This window comes from Salvelinus alpinus, chromosome 15, assembly GCF_045679555.1.
Source record: "Salvelinus alpinus chromosome 15, SLU_Salpinus.1, whole genome shotgun sequence".
Lineage (NCBI taxonomy): Eukaryota > Metazoa > Chordata > Actinopteri > Salmoniformes > Salmonidae > Salvelinus > Salvelinus alpinus.
The window spans coordinates 3,374,460-3,395,531 of NC_092100.1; the positions used below are offsets into that span (position 1 = coordinate 3,374,460).

Sequence of the window (21,072 nt, forward strand, 5' to 3'; positions counted from 1 at the left end):
TGTCAGATACCTATTGTCATGCCGTTATGTAGTCTTATAATGTCAGATACCTATTGTCATGTGGTTATGTAGTCTTATAATGTCAGATACCTATTGTCATGTGGTTATGTAGTCTTATAATGTCAGATACCTATTGTCATGTGGTTATGTAGTCTTATAATGTCAGATACCTATTGTCATGTGGTTATGTAGTCTTATAATGTCAGATACCTATTGTCATGTGGTTATGTAGTCTTATAATGCCAGATGCCCATTGTCATGCCGTTATGTAGTCTTATAATGTCAGATACCTATTGTCATGTGGTTATGTAGTCTTATAATGTCAGATACCTATTGTCATGTGGTTATGTAGTCTTATAATGTCAGATACCTATTGTCATGTGGTTATGTAGTCTTATAATGTCAGATACCTATTGTCATGTGGTTATGTAGTCTTATAATGCCAGATGCCCATTGTCATGCCGTTATGTAGTCTTATAATGTCAGATACCTATTGTCATGTGGTTATGTAGTCTTATAATGTCAGATACCTATTGTCATGTGGTTATGTAGTCTTATAATGTCAGATACCTATTGTCATGTGGTTATGTAGTCTTATAATGTCAGATACCTATTGTCATGTGGTTATGTAGTCTTATAATGCCAGATGCCCATTGTCATGCCGTTATGTAGTCTTATAATGCCAGATGCCCATTGTCATGCCGTTATGTAGTCTTATAATGCCAGATGCCCATTGTCATGTGGTTATTAAGTCTTATAATGCCAGATGCCCATTGTCATGTGGTTATTAAGTCTTATAATGCCAGATACCCATTGTCATGCCGTTATGTAGTCTTATAATGTCAGATACCCATTGTCATGGGTTATACAAATGGGGAATAGTAGGCAGCTGGGAGTGGTTAGAGGAACACATTGTAACAGAACATAGTAATCATTATGGTATTACAACAAGTTCTACTGTAAGATAGATAACCCACTACTTGAGTTTTCGTGTGAAGTGGCAAAGATACTTCATAAAATGATATCTATCAGTCGAGCATCTCTCCCTTCATGTCCAATAGGGAACAACCTCTTGTTTACTGCAGGGAGAAAGACATTGGCTAATATTACCTGGCAACGCCAAAACATCAGTCAGCTGGGGCAGGTCGTAAACGAAGGTGATATGAAACCATTTAAAGAGTTGGTAGAGCAGAGTTTAGTCTGATCGATATGGCATTTCTACCTTATTTGCAGCTCAAATCAATAATAAAATGTATTTACTCAATTGATGTGGGATCTAAATGTGTGATGGACAAGACACTGAGGGGTGCAGCTAACGGGAAAGGAACGGTTTCCTGGTTGGCCTCTCCTCCCCAAACAGCAACATCCCTACTCCGTTACCTTGGGAACAGGACATGTGTGTATCTCTCACCGCAGTACAGTGGGATGCAATATGGAAAAACACCAGCAATATCCAACTGTGTAAGGTATATAATTATTCAAATGAAGTTCTTACATAGGGCTTATATAAAACCTCACTTGTTGAAAGAAAAAATATCAAAGCCTTTCAGATTTGGCATAGCTGCGGTGAGGTTGGTAAACTAATGCATCTGTTCTGGAAATGTCTGGCCGTCAAATTTTTTGGGGACAGAAGTAGTTGATATCGTGTCTGGAATTTTGAACGTATGTATTCCACTTTGTCCTGTAGTGTGCTTGCTAGGAAGTAGGGTGGACAATATCCGACCTAGAGCCACGTCGCACTGACCTTCCTATCGGTCAAACGAACAATACTAATGAATTGGAAACAGTGCAAACCTCAGTGGTTCAGTATGGACATTTGGTTAAGGGAATTCGTGGATTTATTGAGTACGGAAAGAGCGGCATCGGCCCTGCAGGACTATGGTCTAGAGAGTCTCTGGGACATTATAAAAGTTAAATATCGTTAGTTAAAAAAATAAAATGTCATATGTATATCAAAGAGCATCGCCTGATATATTAATGGCCTGTATTTGTTTGTGAACTGTACCCCCCCCCCCACGCTTGACTCCTGCCTGGTCACACATGATGCCTGGCTTGCTGTGGCAGGGCTCGCTGAGTGTCCTGCGTTTCCTGGTAGGACCCAGGCGACCCCCCCCCCCCTCTCTATTGTTTATTGTCATGTCGTTATTGTCTTTCTAAATGTAAAATAAAGTATAAAATGGACAAACTATAAGAATCTGGTAGCAGCAGCTGTGATGTGTGTTAGTGTAGCAGATGGGGAACTTACTCCTAAGCCTGAAGTGTCCCTCTTGCATCGCCTCATTAACTAGCTTTTGAGGTGGAGCGATCGGGTAAGACACTTGAGGGGGGCAGTTGTGTGTTTGTGAGGCAGAGGCCTCGAGTTCACGCCAGGTATGGGCTAAATCGGGAGGAAGTGGTACTCGCTAAGCAAGCAGCTCAATATTAAATAGGTGTTCTCATAACTGTGTACTCAGTGTATATAGAAACTGTATCAGACCGCTGCCTGACGGTATGGGAGAGAACAGCCTGTTGGTATCAGACCTCTGCCCCTCTCCAAATTAGTATTTTTGTTTCCTTACCCTGTACAGTAGGTGGCGTCAATACACCCGTAGGTTGTAGTCTGCCATTAAACCTCAAAGAATAAGAAGGACGAGGCGAAGCGAGAGGGTTTAATCTGTCCACGATAAGCAGACCACCTGCCTTCAGGACACCGACTAACACTGTTAGGGCGGAGACAAGATTACCTCGCCATTACATACAGTATCTCTGCTCTTCCGCCATTTCTCACGCCACATCCGGTTGTGCAGCAGCCATTTTGTCTGTTCATGCAAGTCCACCCCTCACGGTCAAGAACTGCGTTCCCCCTTCGAAAATAACCTGAAATATTGTATTTTTTTGTATATTATGTGGCACTTATACGGATTTAAAAATTACAAGTTCGAAGATGCTTTTCTCTTCGAAATAAATAGCGTAATTTTAGTTGTGTGCGCGAATAATTAAGGTTATGTCGTGCGAGGAAAGCTACTTAGCCATCAGACGCTATCTGACTGATGAGCGGGAGCCGTACGCACCAGGGACCCATGGCAATACGAAAAGAAAGATTCGTAAAGCAGCCGCTTGCTATGTCGTGCGGAATGGCACACTGTACTACCAGAGAAGACAGAAAGGCCTGGATGAATTCACCGAGTTGGAAGTGGTGTTGCAGGCTGGTCGGAGGAAGGAACTTATCGACGAGTCGCACATTGTCGCCGGAGAAGAGCACCTCAACCAGCATCACACTTGGGAATCCATTTCTCAGAAGTATTGGTGGAGAGGTAAAATATAATTCTATAGCTAAATTATCTAGCGACACTTTTTTGTTTATTAGGCCAGAGAACACGCGTAAAAGAAAACACCAGCTGGTATATTTCCTTCGCAGTTTGTTAGCCATATGGCTCGCTAGCTAGTTAACCGGTGTCTGATTGGTCAATCAATACATGGTACGCTTAAAGGAGCAATATGCAGAAATCATTCCGCCATTTCCTGGTTGCAAAAATTCTAATAGTTCGCCTAATTTCAGTTTGTGACAAAACAAAGTCATTCTACAGACAATCATTGCACCATCTAAACAGCTGTGAATAATTTGTTTGTATTTTCAGATATTAAATATTGTATTTTCAGCTATTTGAAGCTGGTATACCAAACCGAATGTAAAAGACAGCATAAACTAAACGGGAAGCATAGAAATTGTACACAGAACAGATACACCACCAAGACTGGCTTTCAATGAGAATGACATCTTTAACTGTCATACATACCTATGTGAATTTGGTGGGTTACCCAAAAAGTTAAATATTTTAGTTTTAAGTTCTGTGCAGGTTGAGTCATACCTGCAGTCCCCATGGTTATATCTGTGGGGCAGGTGGGTTTAGGGTTGTGAAATATTGCGTAGATAAAGGGTAGTAGAGCCCTGTACAGGCATGGATTTCAAGCCTTATCCTAAGCCTAAGCCCGCAACGTTCAGGCCACAGTTTCTAAACCCAGAGGTGCAACATCGTGATACTCCTGTGAATGCTTGCCGAACAGGCCAAGTCAATGAGAGAAGTAAAAAAAAAAAAAAAGTCCTTTTTTAGTTGTTCGTTTTCTCGACCTAAATGCACAACCTAGATCAGAGCCAATCTCTTAAGTAGTTGAACATGTCACTTCCAACCTCGTGAAAATTACACGTTTTAATGTTCTTAAAAAAACAACAACTTCATATGGAAGGATTTGATTTGACGACCTGAACATATACAGTTCGGCGAGAAACGACCATGAGACCCGACGACGTGTTTTTACAATGTACATTTTAGTACATTTTAGCAGACGCTCTCATCCAGAGCGACTTACAGGAGCAATTAGGGTGAAGTGCCTTGCTCAAGGGCACATCGACAGATTTCTTTCACCTAGTCTGCTCGGGGATTCGAACCAGCGACCTTTCTGTTTCTGGCCCACCACTCTTAACCGGTAGGCTACCTGCCGCATGAGCTTTGATAGCCAACGCTGCCATGACATCGACTGGAGGAGCAGTTATCTTCATATTGTAGGGCCTTTGTTCAGGCCCTACCCAGGTCGATTGCCTCTGCGAAATTGAAGGCCCGGCCGTAACAGAAATAACTTCTCCCCGCCCCATTGGTTAATTCATTAGCTCCTCTGTCACTCCCTGCATGCAGCTCGCTCTGCTCATGGCTCTCTGAGTATCCATCGCAACGGCTGTTTTTTTCCCCCTTTCATTTTTGATTGAACCTTTATTTAACTAGGCAGTTAAGAACAAATTCTTATTTACGATGACGGCCTACAACCGGCCAAACTCAGACGACGCTGGGCGCCGCCCTATGGGTCTCCCAATCACGGCCCGTTGTGATAGTCTGGATTCGAACCAGGTTGTCTGTAGTGACGTCTCTAGCTGAAATGCAGTGCCTTAGACCGCTGCGCCACTTGGGGAGTCCTCTTGGGCTGCTCTGCTCAGTGAAGAGCCGCGAGAGAGCAGTGAGCTACTTTTCGTCACTCAACTCCGACAAAACTCAAGTGACATTTTATTATTTTCTGTGAAATAATCTCTCCTTCTTATTTGACGAGGTTGGAAGCACTTCTGACACCATGTTATGATCTTAGTCAGATATGACTGTACCACGCAGCAGAGGACGTGCAGATGGCTCAGCTTCAAACCCGAGCCCTGGCCATTTTGTCTCTGTGTCCAGTATGACGGAAATATAGAAGTAGTTTTGTGAAACAATGCTAACTAGCGTTACCCATAGACTTCAAGTTATTGCGCTAGCATGCTAGACTCAGTTTTTAGAGTTATTGCATTTTCTTCCCGGTCCCTAAACGTCTTTCCTCTGCAAAAAAGTAGAGATAACAGAGAACCTCACCGAACTAGATTGACGCATCCATTCTATGGATTTATGACATTCGGGTGAGGTTCTCTGTTATCTCTACTTTTTTTTGCGGAGCAGAGACATTCTTTAGTTCTATTTATTCTTCTAGGGCAGCATATGACAGAAGAGAAGCTGCATGTATCTAATCATAGACAAGTTGACTAACAAAAATAGCCCAATTTTTTGGGGGAAAATGTAACAAATCGTTGCACCGTCTGACTGTAGTCTACAGCGCATTTTCTATATTAACGGGTTTCACTTTATCACATCTAGATGGGCGGACGGGTTATTTAACAAGTTGTTATACGGGTTATAATACGGGTTATTAGCAATTGTGGGTGAACAAACAGCTGACCCGCACACCACTGGTCCTCTTGTCAACACACCACTGGTCCTCTTGTCAACACACCACTGGTCCTCTTGTCACCACACCACTGGTCCTCTTGTCAACACACCACTGGTCCTCTTGTCAACACACCACTGGTCCACTTGTCAACACACCACTGGTCCTCTTGTCAACACACCACTGGTCCTCTTGTCAACACACCACTGGTCCTCTTGTCAACACACCACTGGTCCTCTTGTCAACACACCACTGGTCCTCTTGTCAACACACCACTGGTCCTCTTGTCAACACACCACTGGTCCTCTTGTCACCACACCACTGGTCCTCTTGTCAACACACCACTGGTCCTCTTGTCAACACACCACTGGTCCTCTTGTCAACACACCACTGGTCCTCTTGTCAACACACCACTGGTCCTCTTGTCAACACACCACTGGTCCTCTTGTCAACACACCACTGGTCCTCTTGTCACCACACCACTGGTCCACTTGTCAACACACCACTGGTCCTCTTGTCAACACACCACTGGTCCTCTTGTCAACACACCACTGGTCCTCTTGTCAACACACCACTGGTCCTCTTGTCACCACACCACTGGTCCTCTTGTCAACACACCACTGGTCCTCTTGTCAACACACCACTGGTCCTCTTGTCAACACACCACTGGTCCTCTTGTCAACACACCACTGGTCCTCTTGTCAACACACCACTGGTCCTCTTGTCAACACACCACTGGTCCTCTTGTCAACACACCACTGGTCCTCTTGTCAACACACCACTGGTCCACTTGTCAACACACCACTGGTCCTCTTGTCAACACACCACTGGTCCTCTTGTCAACACACCACTGGTCCTCTTGTCAACACACCACTGGTCCTCTTGTCAACACACCACTGGTCCTCTTGTCAACACACCACTGGTCCTCTTGTCAACACACCACTGGTCCACTTGTCAACACACCACTGGTCCTCTTGTCAACACACCACTGGTCCTCTTGTCAACACACCACTGGTCCTCTTGTCACCACACCACTGGTCCACTTGTCAACACACCACTGGTCCTCTTGTCACCACACCACTGGTCCACTTGTCACCACACCACTGGTCCACTTGTCAACACACCACTGGTCCACTTGTCAACACACCACGCATCAATATTAAAATACCAACCTCTCCCCGTGTATGCACGTGTTTCAGAAACGGACATTTGTTGTCCAAAATGTCTCCTTGTCATTGACGTGATGAGAGTACTGCTGCACCATAACGATGAAGGCAATCCATCCAGCTACTGAAACCATTCAGTGTGTACGCATACTGGTCGTTGTTTCATACATCAATGTGATTAACCCTGTGTCCTCCCAGGTATCCTGAAGCAGGTGAAGGACTACATGAGGCAGTGTAGCCAGTGCCAGAACAGACAGGACCGGAGAGGGCTATCGGAGGACCGTAGCGGATCCAGACTGGTGGGCCGACCGGGGAGACCGAGGAGGGTCACAACCCCAGCCAGTGACGAGGAGGATGAGGAGGAGGACGACGAGATGGACTTGGTGACTTCCATTCATCACAAGACCAAGAGCCCCAGGACTGTGGCTAAACACGAACTGGTCTTTGTCAGTGTTGTTGTATTTTATGGGGGGATATGGCCTCTTTACTGATACTATACTGTCTAGTGTTGTCTTAGGTCTTTCTCTGTCTTGTCTTAGGTCTCTCTCTGTCTTGTCTTAGGTCTCTCTCTGTCTTGTCTTAGGTCTCTCTCTGTCTTGTCTTAGGTCTCTCTCTCTCTGTCTAGTGTTGTCTTAGGTCTCTCTCTCTCTGTCTAGTGTTGTCTTAGGTCTCTCTGTCTAGTGTTGTCTTAGGTCTCTCTGTCTAGTGTTGTCTTAGGTCTCTCTGTCTAGTGTTGTCTTAGGTCTCTCTCTCTCTGTCTAGTGTTGTCTTAGGTCTCTCTCTCTCTCTCTCTCTGTCTAGTGTTGTCTTAGGTCTCTCTCTCTCTCTCTGTCTAGTGTTGTCTTAGGTCTCTCTGTCTAGTGTTGTCTTAGGTCTCTCTCTCTCTCTGTCTAGTGTTGTCTTAGGTCTCTCTCTCTCTCTGTCTAGTGTTGTCTTAGGTCTCTCTCTCTCTCTCTGTCTAGTGTTGTCTTAGGTCTCTCTCTCTCTCTCTGTCTAGTGTTGTCTTAGGTCTCTCTCTCTCTCTCTGTCTAGTGTTGTCTTAGGTCTCTCTCTCTCTCTCTGTCTAGTGTTGTCTTAGGTCTCTCTCTCTCTCTCTGTCTAGTGTTGTCTTAGGTCTCTCTCTCTCTCTCTGTCTAGTGTTGTCTTAGGTCTCTCTCTCTCTCTCTGTCTAGTGTTGTCTTAGGTCTCTCTCTCTCTCTCTGTCTAGTGTTGTCTTAGGTCTCTCTCTCTCTCTCTGTCTAGTGTTGTCTTAGGTCTCTCTCTCTCTCTCTGTCTAGTGTTGTCTTAGGTCTCTCTCTCTCTGTCTAGTGTTGTCTTAGGTCTCTCTCTCTCTGTCTAGTGTTGTCTTAGGTCTCTCTCTCTCTGTCTAGTGTTGTCTTAGGTCTCTCTCTCTCTGTGTCTAGTGTTGTCTTAGGTCTCTCTCTCTCTGTGTCTAGTGTTGTCTTAGGTCTCTCTCTCTCTGTGTCTAGTGTTGTCTTAGGTCTCTCTCTCTCTGTGTCTAGTGTTGTCTTAGGTCTCTCTCTCTCTGTGTCTAGTGTTGTCTTAGGTCTCTCTCTCTCTGTGTCTAGTGTTGTCTTAGGTCTCTCTCTCTCTGTCTAGTGTTGTCTTAGGTCTCTCTCTCTCTGTCTAGTGTTGTCTTAGGTCTCTCTCTTTCTGTGTCTAGTGTTGTCTTAGGTCTCTCTCTTTCTGTGTCTAGTGTTGTCTTAGGTCTCTCTCTCTCTGTCTAGTGTTGTCTTAGGTCTCTCTCTCTCTCTGTCTAGTGTTGTCTTAGGTCTCTCTCTCTCTCTGTCTAGTGTTGTCTTAGGTCTCTCTCTCTCTGTCTAGTGTTGTCTTAGGTCTCTCTCTCTCTGTCTAGTGTTGTCTTAGGTCTCTCTCTCTCTCTCTGTCTAGTGTTGTCTTAGGTCTCTCTCTCTCTCTCTGTCTAGTGTTGTCTTAGGTCTCTCTCTCTCTCTGTCTGTCTAGTGTTGTCTTAGGTCTCTCTCTCTCTAGTGTTGTCTTAGGTCTCTCTCTCTCTGTCTCTCTCTCTGTCTAGTGTTGTCTTAGGTCTCTCTCTCTCTCTCTGTCTCGTGTTGTCTTAGGTCTCTCTCTCTCTGTGTCTAGTGTTGTCTTAGGTCTCTCTCTCTCTGTGTCTAGTGTTGTCTTAGGTCTCTCTCTCTCTGTCTCTCTCTCTGTCTAGTGTTGTCTTAGGTCTCTCTGTCTCTCTCTCTGTCTAGTGTTGTCTTAGGTCTCTCTCTCTCTGTGTCTAGTGTTGTCTTAGGTCTCTCTCTCTCTCTCTGTCTAGTGTTGTCTTAGGTCTCTCTCTCTCTCTGTCTAGTGTTGTCTTAGGTCTCTCTCTCTCTGTCTAGTGTTGTCTTAGGTCTCTCTCTCTCTGTCTAGTGTTGTCTTAGGTCTCTCTCTCTCTCTGTCTAGTGTTGTCTTAGGTCTCTCTCTCTCTCTGTCTAGTGTTGTCTTAGGTCTCTCTCTCTCTCTGTCTAGTGTTGTCTTAGGTCTCTCTCTCTCTGTCTAGTGTTGTCTTAGGTCTCTCTCTCTCTCTCTGTCTAGTGTTGTCTTAGGTCTCTCTCTCTCTCTCTGTCTAGTGTTGTCTTAGGTCTCTCTCTCTCTCTGTCTGTCTAGTGTTGTCTTAGGTCTCTCTCTCTCTAGTGTTGTCTTAGGTCTCTCTCTCTCTGTCTCTCTCTCTGTCTAGTGTTGTCTTAGGTCTCTCTCTCTCTCTCTGTCTAGTGTTGTCTTAGGTCTCTCTCTCTCTGTGTCTAGTGTTGTCTTAGGTCTCTCTCTCTCTGTGTCTAGTGTTGTCTTAGGTCTCTCTCTCTCTGTCTCTCTCTCTGTCTAGTGTTGTCTTAGGTCTCTCTCTCTCTGTCTCTCTCTCTGTCTAGTGTTGTCTTAGGTCTCTCTCTCTCTGTGTCTAGTGTTGTCTTAGGTCTCTCTCTCTCTCTCTGTCTAGTGTTGTCTTAGGTCTCTCTCTCTCTCTGTCTAGTGTTGTCTTAGGTCTCTCTCTCTCTGTCTAGTGTTGTCTTAGGTCTCTCTCTCTGTCTAGTGTTGTCTTAGGTCTCTCTCTCTCTCTGTCTAGTGTTGTCTTAGGTCTCTCTCTCTCTCTGTCTGTCTAGTGTTGTCTTAGGTCTCTCTCTCTCTAGTGTTGTCTTAGGTCTCTCTCTCTCTGTCTCTCTCTCTGTCTAGTGTTGTCTTAGGTCTCTCTCTCTCTGTGTCTAGTGTTGTCTTAGGTCTCTCTCTCTCTGTGTCTAGTGTTGTCTTAGGTCTCTCTCTCTCTGTGTCTAGTGTTGTCTTAGGTCTCTCTCTCTCTGTCTCTCTCTCTGTCTAGTGTTGTCTTAGGTCTCTCTCTCTCTGTCTCTCTCTCTGTCTAGTGTTGTCTTAGGTCTCTCTCTCTCTGTGTCTAGTGTTGTCTTAGGTCTCTCTCTCTCTCTGTCTAGTGTTGTCTTAGGTCTCTCTCTCTCTCTCTGTCTAGTGTTGTCTTAGGTCTCTCTCTCTCTCTGTCTAGTGTTGTCTTAGGTCTCTCTCTCTCTGTCTAGTGTTGTCTTAGGTCTCTCTCTCTGTCTAGTGTTGTCTTAGGTCTCTCTCTCTCTCTCTGTCTAGTGTTGTCTTAGGTCTCTCTCTCTCTCTGTCTGTCTAGTGTTGTCTTAGGTCTCTCTCTCTCTAGTGTTGTCTTAGGTCTCTCTCTCTCTCTCTGTCTAGTGTTGTCTTAGGTCTCTCTCTCTCTGTGTCTAGTGTTGTCTTAGGTCTCTCTCTCTCTGTGTCTAGTGTTGTCTTAGGTCTCTCTCTCTCTGTCTCTCTCTCTGTCTAGTGTTGTCTTAGGTCTCTCTCTCTCTGTCTCTCTCTCTGTCTAGTGTTGTCTTAGGTCTCTCTCTCTCTGTGTCTAGTGTTGTCTTAGGTCTCTCTCTCTCTCTCTGTCTAGTGTTGTCTTAGGTCTCCCTCTCTCTGTGTCTAGTGTTGTCATTAGGTCATCTCTCTCTGTCTAGTGTTGTCAGTTAGGACAGTCGTCATGACTCTCTGTCTTGTGTTGTCTTAGGTGGACAGTAGTCATGACTCTCTGTCTAGTGTTCCAGGAGAACAGTAGTCATGACTCCCTGTATTGTGTTGCAGGTGGACAGTAGTCATGACTCCCTGTATTGTGTTGCAGGTGGACAGTAGTCATGACTCCCTGTATTGTGTTGCAGGTGGACAGTAGTCATGACTCCCTGTATTGTGTTGCAGGTGGACAGTAGTCATGACTCCCTGTATTGTGTTGCAGGTGGACAGTAGTCATGACTCCCTGTATTGTGTTGCAGGTGGACAGTAAGGGCGTGGTGAAGCAGTACCTTCCCAGACACGGTCAGACGATGCTGGACAAGCTGAACCAGCAGCGCCTCGACAACCAGTTCTGTGACATCACGCTGCTGATCGAGGGGGAGGAGCACAGGGCTCACAAGGCCGTGCTGGCCGCCTGCAGCGACTACTTTAATGAGCTGTTTATAGAGAAGGGAGCTGTGTCCAGTCATGAAGCGGTGGTCGACCTCTCAGGTGAGACATGGAGAAGGTGCAGGCTGCTGTGGTTCATGTAGAAGTTGGGCTGGGTGACGTGCGCTAAATGACTCCAATGTCATTGGACCTTTTCATCTCATCGACTCCAGACCCCCGGATGAAGAATCGGGGTACAAGCCTGTCAAGAGTAGTTATCAGAACAACAGGAAAAAGTCACCGTCCTGTGGCCGTATAGATCCTGAGTTATAAAACGGTTGGATGATGTCTGAGTAATACGTTTCCCTGTAATCATCATCTTACTGAGGTGGTTTGGTCAGAGGAATAACCCGTCTCTCTCTCTCTGTCTCTCTGTCTCTCTCTCTGTCTCTGTCTCTGTCTCTCTCTCTGTCTCTCTCTCTGTCTCTCTCTCTGTCTCTGTCTCTGTCTCTCTCTCTCTCCTCAGGTTTCAGCAAGGTCAGTTTCCTCCCCCTGCTAGAGTTTGCGTACACCTCCAACCTCTGCTTCAACTTCTGTGTGATGGCCGACGTTGCCACGCTGGCCCGACACCTTCTGATGGCCGAGGTCCTTCAGATCTGTGAGTCCGTCCACAAGAAGGTAGAGGAGCAGAAGCTGATGGTCTACCAGCAAGGAGACATCCACACGGTGGTGTCCAGCCAGCCTGCACCCCAACAGGCCCCGAATGAAGAACCCGGGAGCTACATTATGACCATCGGGAGCGACGGCCATGCCGTGGTGACTCATACCGGGCTAGCTGGAGCAGGGGATGACCTGGACTCATTGGCCCACACAGCAGAGGCCTTCAGAGGGGATCTGACGTCTGTAGTCACCCAGGCTCTGGGAGGTGAACCAGAGGAGACTATGACCGTGGTTGGGGAGGCTGGGTCAGAGACGGTGACTCTAGTCACCCACAGCGGCCAGGCCCGGGTAGGCGAGTCCGTCACCCTCTTCTCCCCTACTGGAGAGGCAGAGACCATGACGGTGGTCACCCACAGCGGCCAGGCCCGGGTAGGCGAGTCCGTCACCCTCTTCTCCCCTACTGGAGAGGCAGAGACCATGACAGTGGTGACCCACAGCGGCCAGGCCGGAGCCAGTGAGTCCCTGGCCGTGGTGTCAGCCTGTCTGGCCCTGGAGCAGCAGCAGCATGATGAAGGGGATGAGGGGGATGGGGACTCCCTCTCCATGGAACCAGGGGCCTTCCTCATCAGCGTGGACCCAGGGAAGGTGGCCCCTACTGAGGTGGTCCGTCTGGCTGTAGCGCCACCTGTAGTCCAGGAGGACCCAACGCCCCAGGAGGAGGAGACGTCAGAGCACCAGACGGGGGATCCAGCACCCCAGGCCGAGCCACAGCCTCCCGCTGCTCCCCAACCCCCTAAGAGGAAGAGAGGACGTCCTGCCAAGGTGAAGCAGGAGGTGATCGAGGAGCCAGAGTCTCCTGTCGAGGAGGAGGTGGTGCCAGAGCCGGTCTCTACTCCTACAGAGGAGGGTCAGAGGACCCATGACCCCTATAAGAGACGACTACGACAGCGCTCCATGGGGGAGGGGGGGTATGTCAGGCTACACATGGGGCTGGAGGAGGACAGAGAGGACAAGAAGGGAGCCCAGACCCCACAACGTCCCAGCACCCCCAAGGTAGGCTACAGACAAACACCTGAACGGAGTCACAGTCACTATAGATTCATGCATGGATAATACATTAGTCTTGCAGAGCAGTCTTTGCACTTGTGTATGTCTCTCTCTGCGTGTGAGATATAGATATATATATATATATATATAAATAAATTAAAAATACCAATCAAAAGTTTGGACACACCTACTCATTCCAGGGTTTTTCTTTATTTTCTACATTGTAGAATAATAGTGAAGACATCAAAACTATGAAATAACACATATGGAATCATGTAGTAACCAAAAAAGTGTTAAACAAATCAAAATATATTTTATATTTGAGATTCTTCAAATAGCCACCCTTTGCCTTGATGACAGTTTTTCACACTCTTGGCATTCTCTCAACCAGCTTCATGAGGAATGTTTTTCTAACAGTCTTGAAGGAGTTCCCACATATGCTGAGCACTTGTTGGCTGCTTTTCCTTCACTCTGCGGTCCAACTCGTCCCAAACCATCTCAACTGGGTTGAGGTCGGGTGATTGCGGAGGCCAGGTCAACTGATGCAGCACTCCATCACTCTCCTTGGTCAAATAGCCCTTACACAGCCTGGAGGTGTGTTGGGACATTGTCCTGTTGAAAAACAAATGATAGTCCCTCTAAGCGCAAACCAGATGGGATGGCGTATCGCTGCAGAATGCTGTGGTAGCCATGCTGGTTCAGTGTGCCTTGAATTCTAAATAAATCACAGACAGTGTCACCAGCATAGAACCCCCACACCACCTCCTCCATGCTTCGTGGTGGGAACCACACATGCTCAAATTTGGACAGATTTCCACCGGTCTAATGTCCATTGCTCATGTTTCTTGGCCCAAGCAAGTCTCTAATTATTATTATTCGGAGTCTGGTAACTCTAATGAACTTATCCTCTGCAGCAGAGGTAACTCTGGGTCTTTCTTTCCTGTGGTGGTCCTCATGATAGCCAGTTTCATCATAGCGCTTGATGGTTTTTGCGACTGCACTTGAAGAAACTTTCAAAGTTCTTGAAGTGTTCCGTGTTGACTGACCTTCATGTCTTAAATGATGGACTGTCGTTTCTCTTTGCTTATTTGAGCTGTTCTTGCCATAATATGGACTTTGTATTATACCAAATAGGGCTATCTTCTGTATACCACCCCTACCTTGTCACAACACAACTGATTGGCTCAAACGCATTAAGAAGGAAAGAAATTCCACAAATGAACTTTTAACAAGTCACATCTGTTAATTAAAAGGCATTCCAGGTGACTACCTCATGAAGCTGGTTGAGAGAATGCCAAGATTGGGCAAAGCTGTCATCAAGGCAAAGGGTGGCAACTTTGAAGAATCTCAAATATAAAATATATTTTGATTTGTTTAACACTTTTTTGGTTACTACATGATTCCATATGTGTTATTTTATAGTGTTGATGTCTTCACTATTATTCTACAATGGAGAAAATTATTAAAATTAAGACTAACCCTTGAATGAGTAGGTGTGTCCAAACTTAACTTTTGACTGGTAGTGTGTGTTACCCATCCTAACTGTTCTGTATCTCTTTTCCAAACCCCAACACCCTCAAGAAGAGGGGTAGACCCGCCAAGAGGCTCGTTGAAGAGATGGAAGCTGCGGTGGCTGGGATGGAGAATGTTGTCCAGACAGAGACTGAGGGCGTCCTATCACCAGACGGCATTGTAGACGGAGCACCTATCACAGAGCAGCCTGTGGGGGAGGGGCCAGAGCCGGGTCTAGGACCCGACCAGCCAGACGGAGGGAGTGAGGTGGAGGGAGAACACGCCTGTTCAGAGTGTGGCCTGTCGTTTCACCGGCGCTACGCTCTCATCATGCACACACTCAAACACGAGAAGACCAGAGGATACAAGTGTAGTGTACGTACCAACAACACTGTTCTCTAGATGTAGTAGTGTACGTACCGACAACACTGTTCTCTAGATGTAGTAGTGTACGTACCAACAACACTGTTCTCTAGATGTAGTAGTGTACGTACCAACAACACTGTTCTCTAGATGTAGTAGTGTACGTACCGTCAACACTGTTCTCTAGATGTAGTAGTGTAGTACCAACAACACTGTTCTCTAGATGTAGTAGTGTAGTACCAACAACACTGTTCTCTAGATGTAGTAGTGTACGTACCAACAACACTGTTCTCTAGATGTAGTAGTGTACGTACCAACAACACTGTTCTCTAGATGTAGTAGTGTACGTACCATCAACACTGTTCTCTAGATGTAGTAGTGTAGTACCAACAACACTGTTCTCTAGATGTAGTAGTGTAGTACCAACAACACTGTTCTCTAGATGTAGTAGTGTACGTACCATCAACACTGTTCTCTAGATGTAGTAGTGTAGTACCAACAACACTGTTCTCTAGATGTAGTAGTGTACGTACCAACAACACTGTTCTCTAGATGTAGTAGTGTAGTACCAACAACACTGTTCTCTAGATGTAGTAGTGTAGTACCAACAACACTGTTCTCTAGATGTAGTAGTGTACGTACCGACAACACTGTTCTCTAGATGTAGTAGTGTACGTACCAACAACACTGTTCTCTAGATGTAGTAGTGTAGTACCATCAACACTGTTCTCTAGATGTAGTAGTGTACGTACCAACAACACTGTTCTCTAGATGTAGTAGTGTACGTACCAACAACACTGTTCTCTAGATGTAGTAGTGTAGTACCAACAACACTGTTCTCTAGATGTAGTAGTGTACGTACCATCAACACTGTTCTCTAGATGTAGTAGTGTAGTACCAACAACACTGTTCTCTAGATGTAGTAGTGTAGTACCAACAACACTGTTCTCTAGATGTAGTAGTGTACGTACCATCAACACTGTTCTCTAGATGTAGTAGTGTAGTACCAACAACACTGTTCTCTAGATGTAGTAGTGTAGTACCAACAACACTGTTCTCTAGATGTAGTAGTGTAGTACCAACAACACTGTTCTCTAGATGTAGTAGTGTACGTACCAACAACACTGTTCTCTAGATGTAGTAGTGTACGTACCGACAACACTGTTCTCTAGATGTAGTAGTGTAGTACCAACAACACTGTTCTCTAGATGTAGTAGTGTACGTACCAACAACACTGTTCTCTAGATGTAGTAGTGTAGTACCAACAACACTGTTCTCTAGATGTAGTAGTGTACGTACCATCAACACTGTTCTCTAGATGTAGTAGTGTACGTACCAACAACACTGTTCTCTAGATGTAGTAGTGTACGTACCAACAACACTGTTCTCTAGATGTAGTAGTGTACGTACCAACAACACTGTTCTCTAGATGTAGTAGTGTACGTACCAACAACACTGTTCTCTAGATGTAGTAGTGTAGTACCGACAATACTGTTCTCTAGATGTAGTAGTGTACGTACCAACAACACTGTTCTCTAGATGTAGTAGTGTAGTACCAACAACACTGTTCTCTAGATGTAGTAGTGTAGTACCGACAACACTGTTCTCTAGATGTAGTAGTGTACGTACCAACAACACTGTTCTCTAGATGTAGTAGTGTACGTACCAACAACACTGTTCTCTAGATGTAGTAGTGTAGTACCAACAACACTGTTCTCTAGATGTAGTAGTGTACGTACCAACAACACTGTTCTCTAGCTGTAGTAGTGTACGTACCGACAACACTGTTCTCTAGATGTAGTAGTGTACGTACCGACAATACTGTTCTCTAGATGTAGTAGTGTACGTACCAACAACACTGTTCTCTAGATGTAGTAGTGTAGTAGTGTAGTACCAACAACACTGTTCTCTAGATGTAGTAGTGTAGTAGTGTAGTACCAACAACACTGTTCTCTAGATGTAGTAGTGTAGTAGTGTAGTACCAACAACACTGTTCTCTAGATGTAGTAGTGTACGTACCAACAACACTGTTCTCTAGATGTAGTAGTGTACGTACCAACAACACTGTTCTCTAGATGTAGTAGTGTACGTACCAACAACACTGTTCTCTAGATGTAGTAGTGTACGTACCAACAACACTGTTCTCTAGATGTAGTAGTGTACGTACCAACAACACTGTTCTCTAGATGTAGTAGTGTACGTACCGACAACACTGTTCTCTAGATGTAGTAGTGTACGTACCAACAACACTGTTCTCTAGATGTAGTAGTGTACGTACCAACAACACTGTTCTCTAGATGTAGTAGTGTACGTACCGACAATACTGTTCTCTAGATGTAGTAGTGTACGTACCGACAACACTGTTCTCTAGATGTAGTAGTGTACGTACCGACAATACTGTTCTCTAGATGTAGTAGTGTACGTACCGACAACACTGTTCTCTAGATGTAGTAGTGTAGTACCAACAACACTGTTCTCTAGATGTAGTAGTGTACGTACCAACAACACTGTTCTCTAGATGTAGTAGTGTACGTACCAACAACACTGTTCTCTAGATGTAGTAGTGTACGTACCGACAACACTGTTCTCTAGATGTAGTAGTGTAGTACCGACAACACTGTTCTCTAGATGTAGTAGTGTACGTACCAACAACACTGTTCTCTAGATGTAGTAGTGTAGTACCAACAACACTGTTCTCTAGATGTAGTAGTGTAGTACCAACAACACTGTTCTCTAGATGTAGTAGTGTACGTACCGACAATACTGTTCTCTAGATGTAGTAGTGTACGTACCGACAACACTGTTCTCTAGATGTAGTAGTGTACGTACCAACAACACTGTTCTCTAGATGTAGTAGTGTAGTAGTGTAGTACCAACAACACTGTTCTCTAGATGTAGTAGTGTACGTACCGTCAACACTGTTCTCTAGATGTAGTAGTGTAGTAGTGTACGTACCGACAACACTGTTCTCTAGATGTAGTAGTGTACGTACCGACAACACTGTTCTCTAGATGTAGTAGTGTACGTACCAACAACACTGTTCTCTAGATGTAGTAGTGTAGTAGTGTACGTACCAACAACACTGTTCTCTAGATGTAGTAGTGTACGTACCAACAACACTGTTCTCTAGATGTAGTAGTGTAGTACCAACAACACTGTTCTCTAGATGTAGTAGTGTAGTACCGACAACACTGTTCTCTAGATGTAGTAGTGTACGTACCGACAACACTGTTCTCTAGATGTAGTAGTGTAGTAGTGTAGTACCAACAACACTGTTCTCTAGATGTAGTAGTGTACGTACCAACAACACTGTTCTCTAGATGTAGTAGTGTAGTACCAACAACACTGTTCTCTAGATGTAGTAGTGTACGTACCAACAACACTGTTCTCTAGATGTAGTAGTGTACGTACCAACAACACTGTTCTCTAGATGTAGTAGTGTAGTACCAACAACACTGTTCTCTAGATGTAGTAGTGTACGTACCGACAACACTGTTCTCTAGATGTAGTAGTGTAGTACCGACAACACTGTTCTCTAGATGTAGTAGTGTAGTAGTGTAGTACCAACAACACTGTTCTCTAGATGTAGTAGTGTACGTACCAACAACACTGTTCTCTAGATGTAGTAGTGTAGTACCAACAACACTGTTCTCTAGATGTAGTAGTGTACGTACCAACAACACTGTTCTCTAGATGTAGTAGTGTACGTACCAACAACACTGTTCTCTAGATGTAGTAGTGTACGTACCAACAACACTGTTCTCTAGATGTAGTAGTGTACGTACCAACAACACTGTTCTCTAGATGTAGTAGTGTAGTACCAACAACACTGTTCTCTAGATGTAGTAGTGTACGTACCAACAACACTGTTCTCTAGATGTAGTAGTGTACGTACCAACAACACTGTTCTCTAGATGTAGTAGTGTACGTACCAACAACACTGTTCTCTAGATGTAGTAGTGTAGTACCAACAACACTGTTCTCTAGATGTAGTAGTGTACGTACCAACAACACTGTTCTCTAGATGTAGTAGTGTAGTACCAACAACACTGTTCTCTAGATGTAGTAGTGTACGTACCAACAACACTGTTCTCTAGATGTAGTAGTGTAGTAGTGTAGTACCAACAACACTGTTCTCTAGATGTAGTAGTGTACGTACCGACAATACTGTTCTCTAGATGTAGTAGTGTACGTACCGACAACACTGTTCTCTAGATGTAGTAGTGTAGTAGTGTACGTACCAACAACACTGTTCTCTAGATGTAGTAGTGTACGTACCAACAACACTGTTCTCTAGATGTAGTAGTGTACGTACCGACAACACTGTTCTCTAGATGTAGTAGTGTACGTACCAACAACACTGTTCTCTAGATGTAGTAGTGTACGTACCAACAACACTGTTCTCTAGATGTAGTAGTGTAGTAGTGTACGTACCGACAACACTGTTCTCTAGATGTAGTAGTGTACGTACCGACAACACTGTTCTCTAGATGTAGTAGTGTACGTACCAACAACACTGTTCTCTAGATGTAGTAGTGTACGTACCGACAACACTGTTCTCTAGATGTAGTAGTGTACGTACCAACAACACTGTTCTCTAGATGTAGTAGTGTACGTACCGACAACACTGTTCTCTAGATGTAGTAGTGTACGTACCGACAACACTGTTCTCTAGATGTAGTAGTGTACGTACCAACAACACTGTTCTCTAGATGTAGTAGTGTACGTACCGACAACACTGTTCTCTAGATGTAGTAGTGTACGTACCGACAACACTGTTCTCTAGATGTAGTAGTGTACGTACCGACAACACTGTTCTCTAGATGTAGTAGTGTACGTACCGACAACACTGTTCTCTAGATGTAGTAGTGTAGTAGTGCAGTACCGACAACACTGTTCTCTAGATGTAGTAGTGTACGTACCAACAACACTGTTCTCTAGATGTAGTAGTGTACGTACCAACAACACTGTTCTCTAGATGTAGTAGTGTAGTAGTGTACGTACCAACAACACTGTTCTCTAGATGTAGTAGTGTACGTACCAACAACACTGTTCTCTAGATGTAGTAGTGTACGTACCGACAACACTGTTCTCTAGATGTAGTAGTGTACGTACCGACAACACTGTTCTCTAGATGTAGTAGTGTACGTACCAACAACACTGTTCTCTAGATGTAGTAGTGTACGTACCAACAACACTGTTCTCTAGATGTAGTAGTGTACGTACCAACAACACTGTTCTCTAGATGTAGTAGTGTACGTACCGACAACACTGTTCTCTAGATGTAGTAGTGTAGTACCAACAACACTGTTCTCTAGATGTAGTAGTGTACGTACCGACAACACTGTTCTCTAGATGTAGTAGTGTAGTACCAACAACACTGTTCTCTAGATGTAGTAGTGTACGTACCGACAACACTGTTCTCTAGATGTAGTAGTGTACGTACCAACAACACTGTTCTCTAGATGTAGTAGTGTAGTACCAACAACACTGTTCTCTAGATGTAGTAGTGTAGATACGCAACAACACTGTTCTCTAGATGTAGTAGTGTACGTACCAACAACACTGTTCTCTAGATGTAGTAGTGTACGTACCAACAACACTGTTCTCTAGATGTAGTAGTGTACGTACCGTCAACACTGTTCTCTAGATGTAGTAGTGTAGTAGTGTAGTACCAACAACACTGTTCTCTAGATGTAGTAGTGTACGTACCAACAATACTGTTCTCTAGATGTAGTAGTGTACGTACCAACAACACTGTTCTCTAGATGTAGTAGTGTAGTAGTGTACGTACCAACAACACTGTTCTCTAGATGTAGTAGTGTACGTACCAACAACACTGTTCTCTAGATGTAGTAGTGTACGTACCGACAACACTGTTCTCTAGATGTAGTAGTGTACGTACCAACAACACTGTTCTCTAGATGTAGTAGTGTACGTACCAACAACACTGTTCTCTAGATGTAGTAGTGTACGTACCATCAACACTGTTCTCTAGATGTAGTAGTGTAGTAGTGTACGTACCATCAACACTGTTCTCTAGATGTAGTAGTGTACGTACCGACAACACTGTTCTCTAGATGTAGTAGTGTAGTACCAACAACACTGTTCTCTAGATGTAGTAGTGTACGTACCAACAACACTGTTCTCTAGATGTAGTAGTGTAGTACCAACAACACTGTTCTCTAGATGTAGTAGTGTACGTACCAACAACACTGTT

At 44.7% G+C, this 21,072-nt stretch overlaps 1 protein-coding gene across 10 annotated transcripts in view; it reads left to right on the top strand.

Moving 5' to 3' along the window:
* The first annotated feature begins 2,770 nt into the window (after nt 1-2,770).
* zbtb11 (zinc finger and BTB domain containing 11) overlaps nt 2,771-21,072 on the top strand; it is a 55,696-nt gene continuing 37,394 nt past the window's right edge. For 8 of the 10 annotated variants that reach the window (XR_011667931.1, XR_011667926.1, XR_011667927.1 and 5 more), the window contains exons 1-5: nt 2,772-3,293; nt 7,083-7,330; nt 11,162-11,393; nt 11,797-12,983; nt 14,559-14,864. Coding sequence is in view for 3 of the 10 variants with exons in the window: in XM_071342268.1 (XP_071198369.1) it covers nt 2,984-3,293; nt 7,083-7,330; nt 11,162-11,393; nt 11,797-12,983; nt 14,559-14,864 (2,283 nt within the window). In the remaining 7 variants the exon portion in view is untranslated. Of the gene's footprint in view, nt 3,294-7,082; nt 7,331-11,161; nt 11,394-11,796; nt 12,984-14,558; nt 14,865-21,072 lie in introns of all 10 variants that reach the window. The other 2 variants (XM_071342270.1, XM_071342271.1) reach the window with 2 other exon arrangements.